Consider the following 10,767-nt stretch of genomic DNA (forward strand, 5'->3'; position numbering starts at 1 on the left):
AGACACAGACACGCCTAGAGAAACACAGACACGCCTAGAGACACAGACACGCAGACACGCCTAGAGACACACAGACACGCCTAGAGAACAGACACATCTAGAGACACACAGACACGCCTAGAGAACAGACACGCCTAGAGACACACAGACACGCCTAGAGAACAGACACACCTAGAGACACACAGACACGCCTAGAGAACAGACACGCCTAGAGACACACAGACACGCCTAGAGACACAGACACACACAGACACGTCTAGAGACACAGACACGCAGACACGCCTAGAGACACACAGACACGCCTAGAGACACAGACACACACAGACACACCTAGAGACACACAGACACGCCTAGAGACACACAGACACGCCTAGAGACACACAGACACATCTAGAGACACACAGACACGCCCAGAGAACAGACACGCCTAGAGACACAGACACACACAGACACACCTAGAGACATAAAGACACGTCTAGAGACACAGACACACACAGACACATCTAGAGACACACAGACACGCCTAGAGAACAGACACGCCTAGAGACACACAGACACGCCTAGAGAACAGACACGCCTAGAGACACACAGACACGCCTAGAGACACACAGACACGCCTAGAGACACACAGACACGCACAGAGACATGTCAAGACACAGAGACACAGACACGCGCGCGCGCACACACACACACACACACACACACACACGGCAGCAGCTGTCGCTAGGCATGACGGGTGCGTGCCCACAGCACTCTGCTATTTAAATCTCAAGTCCTGAAATAGTATCTGAAATAGCGCTGGAGGCAGCCTGAGCCCGGGAGACCCTTATCTCACGGGGACACAGGGGCGGGGGCTGTCCAGTCGCTGCCTCTGGACGCATGCCAATGAGCGGCAGAGCCAGCCCAGGCCAGACTCGGCCCACGGTGAGGCAGACCAGGGGCCCCGGTGGGCGCTGGACCGCCTCTGCCTTTTAGGACCAGGGTGGGGGGGAGGACCCCGGGGTCCCGCCCCCCCTGTGACGGCCGCGGGGGGCCGGCATGAGCCAGGGTGGGAAGTGGTGTCGTTGTCGGTGACTGGTGATCCTGTGTTTCAAGTGACCTCTCGGGAGCCTGAGTTCCTGACCGGACTACATTGGGAAGGTCTACTGCAGCCCTACTGTTTACACTGGGCCCCGGAGAAACGGTGCTACCCTCTCCTCCTGGGATGGGCTTGGTCACGCCCGCCCCCAGGGGCTGAACACGAAGCCGGGGCGGCCAGTCCTCCAGGCAGCGCTGGGCGGACCCCTGTGATGGGCAGCTGCTGCAGAAGCTTGGGGTGGGAGCGCGCCGCGGCCGAGGGAGGGCCGGGGCAGCTGCCGCCGAGGACGCAGGCTGGCAGGGCTGCCCGCAAGCCCCGGGCACGACCCCTCCGGCAGGCCCAGCGCTCAGCTTGCCGCAGGCGTCAGACGCCCGGTGCCGCCCCGCCGCGCTGCCTCTGTTTCAGCCGCGGTCACTGCGCCCCTCGGGGCTCGGCGCCTTCAGGGCTGGCTTGTCTGAGGAGCCTCGCCCCCCACTTCAGGGTTCCAGGCTGGAGAGGCCCCGCTCCACGAGGCTCTCGCGGTGGTCCCTGGGCCGGCAGCCACTTCCGTTCAGGACACCCGCCGGAAAAGCAAGTCTCGCGCCGAGACCAGCCGCTCTGGGTCCTGGGGGCCAAGGCGAACGCGCGAAGGCGTGTTCTGTGCGGGTTCACGGCGCCGCGGCGAACTCAGGGTTCCCAAGAGAAGTCGGCGGACGCGTCCAGACCCCTCCGCCTGGACCGGAGCAACTCAGCCCGACATCCGCTCCCAGGCAGTGGGCGTTTGCCCAGCTCACCAAGGGGCCCACAGCTCTCACACCGCCACAGAACCCCCCGACGGCCCCTTAAGAGAAGTTCGTGTGCAGTTTCTGAAAATAGAGTTCTCGCTTCTGCAAAAATAGTAGAAGTATGAATAGAAAGTTGTTCGCAGGCTTGCGTCCAGCCTCAGTGTCTCTGCCCGCAGCGTGTCCAGCGCTTTCCCAGCACAGACTTCTCCGTGCAGACTCAGAAAAGCTGGTTTCCGAGGCTCTGCCCACCACCCCCAGCGTCAGCCACTTAGCATGTGTCCTGGGCCCACACACAGTAATCCTCGCCCTGTACCGATCCTCTCCGGGAACGAGCAGCCAGCAGGGGAGGGCTGGGCTGTCTGCCAAATGACTAACTGCAGAGGCTGGGGCCCCAGCAGGCAGGGCGCTTCGACAGCACTCAGCGGACACGCTCAGGGGAGAATGTCTGGTCTGGAAGTGCAGCTGAGACCCCCGCCCCAGGGATCCTGTAGCGGCGCCGGCGGCTGGTGGCCAGGCTGCAGTGAAAGGACCTTGGTGACAGGGCTGCAGCGGGGGGCGGGGGGGGGCTCAGGCCCCTCAGTCTCGGGGTTTATTTGGGAGTGTTTCCGAGGGGCTCAGGAAGGTGGGCCCCGGCAGTCGCCTCAGCCCTCCTCCCTCCACGCACAGCAAAGTGCACCCACTCCTGCCCTGGGGCCACCACTCCATCGTCCCCGCCCCCATCACTCCCACCCTAGTGAGACCCGGAACCGAGTCTCCCCTGCCAGACCCTCCAGGGCCTGAGTGCCACTGTCCACAGCGGGCAGAGTTCAGAGCTGGGGATGTTCCCCTGGGGCTGAGTCAGGGCACGGTGCGGATGGCGGAACCGACAGAACCACAGAATAGAAACTCCTTATGCTTTTTCCTACCTTATGCAGACAAAGCTCAGTTCAGTCGCTCAGTCGTGTCTGACTCTGTGACCCCATGGACTGCAGCACACCAGGCCTCCCTGTCCATCACCAACTCCCGGAGTTTACTCAAACTCATGTCCATGGAGTCGGTGATGCCATCTGGTCATCTCATCCTCTGTCTTCCCCTTCTCCTCCCTCCTTCAATCTCTCCCAGCATCAGGGTCTTCTCCAATGAGTCGGTTCTTTGCATCATGTGGCCAAAGTATTGGAGTTTCAGCTTCAGCATCCGTCCTTCCAATGAATATTCAGGACTGATTTCCTTTAAGTTAAACTGGTTGGATCTCCTTGCAGTCCAAGGGACTCTCAAGAGTCTTCTCCGACATCACAGTTCAAAAGCATCAATTCTTCGGCGCTCAGCTTTCTTTATGGTTCAACTCTCACATCCATACGTGACCACTGGAAAAACCATAGCCTTGACTAGACAGACCTTTGTTGGCAAAGTAATGTCTCTGCTTTTTAATATGCTGTCTAGGTTGGTCGTAGCTTTTCTTCAAAGGAGCAAGTGTCTTTTAATTTCATGGGTGCAGTCACCATCTGCAGTGATTTTGGAGCCCCCAAAAATAAAGTCTCTCACTGTTTCCATTGTTTCCCCATCTATTTGTCATGAAGTAATGGGACTGGATGCCATGATCTTAGTTTTCTGCATGTTGAGTTTTAAGCCAACTTTTTCACTCTCCTCTTTCACTTTCATCAAGAGGCTCTTTAGTTCCTCTTTGCTTTCTGCCATAAGGGTGGTGTCATCTGCATATCTGAGGTTATTGATATTTCTCCTGGCAATCTTGATTCCAGCTTGTGCTTCATCCACCTGGCATTTCACACGATGTACTCTGCATATAAATTAAATATGCACGGTGACAATATACAGCCTTGACATACTCCCTTCCCAATTTGGAACCAGTCTGTCGTTACATGTCCAGTTCTAACTCTTGCTTCTTGACCTGCATACAGATTTCTCAAGAGGCAGGTCAGGTGGTCTGGTATTCCCACCTCTTTCAGAATTTTCCAGAGTTGTTGTGATCCAAAGAGTCAAAGGCTTTGGCGTAGTTAGTAAAGCAGAAATAGATGTTTTTTCTGGAACTCTTTGCTTTTTCAATGATCCAGCAGATGGTGGCAATTTGATCTCTGGTTCCTCTGCCTTTTCTAAAACCAGCTTGGACATGTGGAAGTTCACGGTTCACATATTGCTGAAGCCTGGCTTAGAGAATTTTGAGGATTACTTTGCTAGCGTGTGAGATGAGTGCAATTGTGCGGTAGTTTGAGCATTCTTTGGCATTGCCTTTCTTTGGGATTGGAATGAAAACTGACCTTTTCCAATCCTGTGGCCACTGCTGAGTTTTCCAAATTTGTTGGCATACTGAGAGCAGCACTTTCACAGCATCATCTTTTAGGATTTGAAATAGCTCAACTGGAACTCCATCACCTCCACTAGCTTTGTTCATAGTGGTGCTTCCTAAGGCCCACTTGACTTTGAATTCCAGGATGTCTGGCTCTAGGTGAGTGATCACACCATTGTGGTTATCTGGGTCATGAAGATCTTTTTGGTATAGTTCTGTGTATTCTTGCCACCTCTTCTTAATATCTTTTGCTTCCGTTAGGTCCATACCACTCTATCCTTTACTGTGCCCATCTTTACATGAAATGTTCCCTTGGTATCTCTAACTTTCTTGAAGAGATCTCTGGTCTTTCTCATTCTATTGTTTTCCTCTATTTCTTTGCACTGATCACTGAGGAAGGCTTTCTAATCTCTCCTTGCTATTCTTTGGAACTCTGCATTCAAATGGGAATGCCTTTCCTTTTCTCCTTTGCCTGTAGCTTCAAACAAGGAAGGCCCGCATTGAAAAAATGTGAACACTGCAGGTGCAAGCCATTTTCCAAAGTGCTCTCTCCAAGCTCTGCAGAGGGCCGGGGTCAGAACAATGACCAGTTACCAGAAAGGGACACAGGGGCCCAGAGGGGCGTGGGCGACCCTAACTCTCCGGACGACTAGAAGCTAAGCCCCTCGGCACCCAGGCCCCGTTCCTGGGCTTCTTGGGGTGTTTTAAATGGGATCGTCCCATGAGAAATGTTGTACAGGCTCACCCTAGAAAAACGATGATAAAATCTGTGACGATTCATTCTTTTTCTGCAGCCCCAGGAACAGCAAGATTTGCAGCGACAAGACGCCCATCGACGTACAAGCCCTGAAGAGGAGGGTCAGCCGGGTGACGTGCAGCCCAGCGGCCCGCGCCATCCTCAGCAGCCTGCTGCTCTACCTGACCGACGGCGAGGACGCGCCCCCGGGGCCTCCTGCCGCCCGGAGGGCGAGCCGGGCCCCGGAGCCCCAGGATGTCCAGCGGCGGCCCACGCGCTTCCAGCTGCTCCAGGCCAGGTTCATGGGCAGCGGCCGCGAGCCCCGCCTCAAGAAGACCCGAGAGGTGGGGCGGCTGATCTTCAAGGACAGGCAGGGCCCTGGCCGGAGCCTGGTGGCGGCCACCATCCACAAGCTGCTGGAGAAGGCCGGGGAGGCGGCCGGCCGCCCGGCCCCCGGCAGGGAGCTGCCGGGCCGCGAGAAGCCGCGGGCCCTCCCGGCTGGGAGGAGCTCTGTGAAGAGCATCCTGAAGGTGTTCCTGGCCGCGGAGGAGAAGCAGGCCGCGGAGCAGCCTCCCGCGGAGCCGCCCGCAGCCGCCGGGGGCCCGGCCGCGAAGGCGAGGGTGGGCGGCGGGCGGAGCGCGGCGCTGGCCAGGCTGCGGGAGAAGTTCGCGCAGAGCGGCGGCCTGTGCGCGGAGGCCGGCCTCCTGCCGCGGCGCGCGGAGGAGCGCGCGAAGAAGCGCCCGCCGCGGAGGACGCTGCACCGGCCGGAGCCGCGCGTGCTGCGCGTGGCTACCCTGGCCAGCAGCTGCCTCCGCGCGCCGCCCACCCGCCTCCTGGCCTGCTCCACCGAGCCCGCGCTGCCCTTCAGCGTCGCCACCGTGGTCTGCGGGCCCCGGAGCTGGCTGTCCCACGGCACCCGAGTCACCCACACGGGCATGGGCCGTGCGCCCCAAGGGGAGGCGGGTACCTCCCCCGGCGGGGCAGAGTCCCCGGGCGGGGCAGAGACCCCCGGCGGGAGCAGAGAGCCGGGGTGGCGGCCCCCGCAGCCCTCCACACCCTGGCTTGCAGCTTCCAGGGACGGCTTGGAGACAGAGCTCCCAGGTGTGGGGCCCGAGTGTGTTCCCCAGACAGCCCCCGCTGCAGCCTCCCCTGGGGGCCAAGCCTGTCCTGGCGGCAAGCCTGTGAGCTCTGCGCTGGGCCCAGCCAGCCCAGGTCTTCCTGGGGCTGCTCAGGGAGCCAGGGAAGCAAGTCTGGGACCGCAGCCAGGACTCTCCGGAGGCAGCGCGGGGGTGGGTCCCGAGCTCACCCTGACCGTCTGCAGCTCAGAGGATGAGATGGACACAACAAGTGTGGACTGGGTGCCGGAACCCCTCTTCGCCATCCAGGAGAGTTTCCCAAAAGAGAAGGCGCCGGGACACATCCCCCCACTGGCCGCGGTCACTGCACCCTCCGCCCAGGCTGTGCGGCGCACACAGCCGGCCATGGAGCCCCCGCAGGTCACTGTCAGACTCCCGGTGGTTCACACGATGTCGCCCCCTCCCGCCACCCCGCAAGGGGCGTTGGGAGACCAAGGCTGGGGTCCTCTGGGTGGGGTCGGTATGACTGGAAACCCAGGCACCCCACATCCCCCCATGGCTGAGACCAGGAGCTGGGGTGCGCCGACGCTGGAACTGAGCCTGGCCGCCCGGCAGCCAGAGGGCCCAGGGGCGGAGCCGAGGTTCACGGCCCCACGCGGTACTGCTGCCCGCGGTCCAGACGTCCCTGCGGCTGTCCCGACAGAGCCACAGAACAGCTCCCTGGGAGAAAAGGACCCCAGACCTGGGCCTGGGGCCTCACACTGGCTCCTGAAGCCCAAGGACATTCGTGGGGAAGACGCGTCCCCCGTGAGTTCTGAGCCGCCTTGGCCGTCAGAACCGCAGGAACGGCCGGGTGGCGACGCCAGTGCCTGGGAGAACCGTCAGAGGGGCCACGCTGGCTGTGCACCTAGTGGTCAGCACGTGCCGGCGCCCACGGCTCCTGGCAGCAGGAGCGGGACGAGTGTCCCCAAGTGGCCAGCGGCACCGGCCGGGGCTGGGATGGGGCCCAGGAGCCTGAGTCCCGTGGACAGGAGCCCCCCGAGTGAGCAGGAAGGACGCAGGGGGCTCCCACCACCCCTGGAGTCAGCTGGGTGCGTGCTGACAGCTGCAGGGAGCACCAGCTGTGATTTTGGTGAGAACAGAGCCTCCTCCGAAAATGAACAGACACCACCCAGTGGCAGAGCACCCAGGTGGGAGCCCGCGGGTGGGGCCTCCTGGAGTCCCCCAGCCCCGAGCCCCAGAAATGGGGCAGCTGGGCAGCGGGAGGGTGGGGGTGCTGGGGGGCCCGCAGGCCTGGGTCTCGTGGGCGTCGTGGCCGAGGAGGCTGCTCGCCAGCCCGGCGGCCACAGCTCGGCCTTGGGGTCCCCGCCCGGCCCCCCTCAGGAGGCCCCCGGCATTCCGACCCTGGCTGTCCAGCCCCACCCGGTAGCTTCGCATGAACTGGCCGCAGGTGATGTGGCCACAGGCGGAGTGAAGGTGGCGGCAGGAGGCAGAATTGCAGGCACCGCGCGGCAGAGCCCTTGTGGGGACAGCCCGGAGCCCCCAGCTCCAGTCCCGGGCCTGCCGGCGCCACGGGGCAGCCACGCAGCAGGGACTCCGAGGCTGCAGCTTCCTGAGACGCAGCAGGCAGAGGGCAGGGCAGGCCTCTCGTCCAGTGAACAGCTTCCCCTCGGTGCCAGGCCTTCCCGCCAGCCCGCCCCCTTGTCCACAGCAGCGGACGGGCCACGGGGGAACAGGGCAGCCCCGAAGCACCCTGACCTCCAGGCTTCCGGGCAAGCGGTGGGAGGAGAGAGGACCAGCCTGGGCGTGGGAGAAAGTCTCCCTGGACGAGAGGGGGGGTCCCCAGGGGCTGTGAGTCGGGGTGGTTCTGGAAGGAAGGGAGAAGGCCTTTGGGACGAGAGGCCCAACTCGCGAGGGGTCAGGGAGGCTGGGAGCCGGCCCCAGGAGGAGGTGGCCCCAGAGGAGGTTCCCGGTGGGCGTGCCGGGAAGGGCCCAGGGCGCCCGCAGAGGCAGCAGGCGGGGCACGCCGAGGGCCGCCCCGAGGAGCAGAGGGCCCCAGCTGCAGAGAGCCAAGCCCCGTTCCCCTCAGGGAGCCCTGCGCTCCCAGCACAGGCCCAGGTGGGCCAGATGATGCCCCTCAGCTCAGCACGGCCCACGAGCTGCTCAGTGGGAGTGATGCTCGCTGCAGGCAGAAATGAGGCGCCCCAGGTTCCAGCCCCCAGGGGTGGTCAGGGGGGCCCCCAAGCGCTACTGGGAGAGGGGCGGAGTCCAGCAGCCTCCAGTCCCAGGGAGGGGCAGAGCCAGATGGCCCCCAGCCCCCGGGAGGGGGAGATTCAGGCACTGTCCAGCATCCAGAAGGGGCAGAGCCCAGCAGCCCCCAGCCCCCGGGAGAGGGAGATCCAGGCACCCTCCAACATCCAGAAGGGGCAGAGCCAGGTGGCCCCCAGCACCCAGAAGGGGCAGACCTGGGTGTCCCCCAGTCTCAGGAAGGGGCAGAGCCGGGCACCCTCCAGTATCCAGGAGGAGCGGAGCCAGGTGGCCCCCAGGCCCCAGGAGAGAGAGATCCAGGCAGCCTCCAGCATCCAGAAGGGGCAGAGCCTAGCAGCCCCCAGCCCCCGGGAGAGGGAGATCCAGGCAGCCTCCAGCATCCAGAAGGGGCAGAGCCAGGCAGCCCCCAGCCCCCGGGAGAGGGAGATCCAGGCAGCCTCCAGCATCCAGAAGGGGCAGAGCCCAGCAGCCCCCAGCCCCCGGGAGAGGGAGATCCAGGCAGCCTCCAGCATCCAGAAGGGGCAGAGCCCAGCAGCCCCCAGCCCCCGGGAGAGGGAGATCCAGGCAGCCTCCAGCATCCAGAAGGGGCAGAGCCAGGCAGCCCCCAGCCCCCGGGAGAGGGAGATCCAGGCACCCTCCCGCATCCAGGAGGGGCGAAGCCGGGCAGCCCCCAGTCTCAGGAAGGGGCAGAGCTGGGAGGAGCAGAGTCCAGCAGCCCCCAGCCCCCGAGAGAGGGAGATCCAGGCACCCTCTAGCACCCAGAAGGGGCAGAGTCCGGCGGCCCCCAGCCTCTGGCCAGCACAAGGCTCTGTAGTGCCCACACCGAAGCTGGGGAGCAGCCTTGCGCCCCGTATCCTTGCCCAGGAGGGGCCCCCAGATGCTCCCAGGGTGGGGAGCGCCAGGCACGGGCCACACCTGGCCAAGTACCGAGCCCAGAGCTTCAGTGACGAGAGGTCCTTTCAGCTGTCCTTCAGGCCAAGCATCCTCAGGGCCAGTGACAAGTACAGGCCTCCGAAGTGACCCCGAGTGGCGTCAGGGGCCAGGCCTCACTGGGGTCTGGGCATGGCCGCTCCAGCCCCCCAGCCTGGCCAGAGCCAACAGACCCCGGGAGTCAGTTCCGGTGGACACTGACCGTGAAAGGCCGTTCCTAGTGCTGCTTCCAGCTGCATGACCCCAAGGGCGCTTTCCTTCAGGACTTGCAGAGGAGAGGGACCTGTCACCCGGCTCATCTGCCCCACGGCCATCAGAGCAGCGTCCACGGGCCTGTGAGTCCTGCTGGGGCCTGGGCGGGTGCAGGCAAGTGACGGACCAAGGGGGCTGGCCCCGGGGCTGCCCACCTGCAGGGGCCGGGGTCAGAGGAGGTGTGTGCCAGGCTTGGGGGCAGCCCCCCGAGCTACAGACCCCACAGAGCCCTTGGCAGAGGCGTGGGGAGCCCAGCACAGGCGTCCGCAGGCCCACCTGCTCAGGCCTGGGCCTCGGCTGGGGCTGGGGCTGGGGGGTGCCTGCCCCCTACCGCACCTGCTGGCACCATCTGATTTATCCTCTTTATTGATTTATACTTTGATCCACAAAGGATTTGAAGCAACGGTTGGCAAAGACGGAGGAGATGAAAACACTGTACACTGTGTGTTCCCTTTTTAAAAAGAGAAGTCGGAGGGGTCTGTCGCTATTTTTAAACAGACCAGACGTCCACTGAGATGCGGCCAGTGGTGTCACTTCGAGTCGTGGAGCCACGACCTGAACCCCCCACCCACCCCGAGCCTGTGACCCGAGGGGCCGCCTCCCATGGTCCCCACTGCCAGTACACCATCCTCCCAGCACCCCAGGCCCAGCGACCCCCAGAAAAGAAGAGAGAGACTCCAAGGGCTTCCTGAGGGTCAGGGTGTTCTCCTGGTTCTGGAGACCCCCGAGGACTTGCTGGGGGTCGTGTGTCCCCTGGTCCTGGACCACCAAGTCCTTCGAGCTTGGCGGTGGGGGCGAAGTGTTTGCACTGCAAGTGTGATGTCTTTCCTACAGAAGAAAGACCCTCGAGACCCCAGGCTGAAATAACTGTTGCCGCAGTGGGTGGGCGGGTGGGTCGCTGATGTTTATATCCGGGTTTTAGTTAACGTGCTCTTTCTTATATTTAAGCAGCTCATCTACCTTCACCTCGATTCAGCACTTTCAGGCTCTGTTTACAGACCCGTCTGTGAGCCGCGCGTGTGTACGCGCGTGTTGCTTATGGACGAGACGCTGTTGCCAGGATCACGGGAGCGCATCTCTATTTCAGGTGCCCCGTCGGGAACAGCAGCACTCAGGAGTTTACAAAACCAGCGTTGCGCATTTGTGTATCGAGGGCATCTTTGCCGTTTGGTCATTTTAAATATTTGATTACATATTAACCCTCAGCTGTTGATTCAATGTTCCTTATTTTATCCTCCTTTGTATACAAGCTAACTCTAAAATTATCCGTTAGGCAAGGATTAACTAAATACATTTTGTGGTTTTCTTTCCTTTGAATTTCTACTAACTTTATTCAGCTGGAAATCATCTTAAGAAAGGAAATAAACGTGTGGCTTGTCACA

At 61.7% G+C, this 10,767-nt stretch overlaps 1 protein-coding gene across 1 annotated transcript; it reads left to right on the forward strand.

Moving 5' to 3' along the window:
- Positions 1 to 729: 729 nt before the first annotated feature.
- LOC139036199 (nascent polypeptide-associated complex subunit alpha, muscle-specific form-like) lies at positions 730 to 10,767 on the forward strand. Its single transcript, XM_070471117.1, has 4 exons — positions 730 to 736; positions 976 to 1,452; positions 1,559 to 1,908; positions 4,874 to 10,767. Exons 1-4 carry the CDS (start codon positions 730 to 732, stop codon positions 9,221 to 9,223), a joined length of 5,184 nt encoding a protein of 1,727 aa, XP_070327218.1. The 3' UTR covers positions 9,224 to 10,767.

Source organism: Odocoileus virginianus, chromosome 8, assembly GCF_023699985.2.
Source record: "Odocoileus virginianus isolate 20LAN1187 ecotype Illinois chromosome 8, Ovbor_1.2, whole genome shotgun sequence".
In the NCBI taxonomy this organism is placed as follows: domain Eukaryota; kingdom Metazoa; phylum Chordata; class Mammalia; order Artiodactyla; family Cervidae; genus Odocoileus; species Odocoileus virginianus.

Excerpts from the sequence above, each read along its gene's own strand:
- LOC139036199 (XM_070471117.1), top strand. Across the intron at positions 1,453-1,558 it reads CCGCAGGCGTCAGACGCCCG|GGTTCCAGGCTGGAGAGGCC; the intron begins GTGCCGCCCCGC and ends CCCCCACTTCAG. Across the intron at positions 1,909-4,873 it reads CCGACGGCCCCTTAAGAGAA|AAAAACGATGATAAAATCTG; the intron begins GTTCGTGTGCAG and ends GGCTCACCCTAG.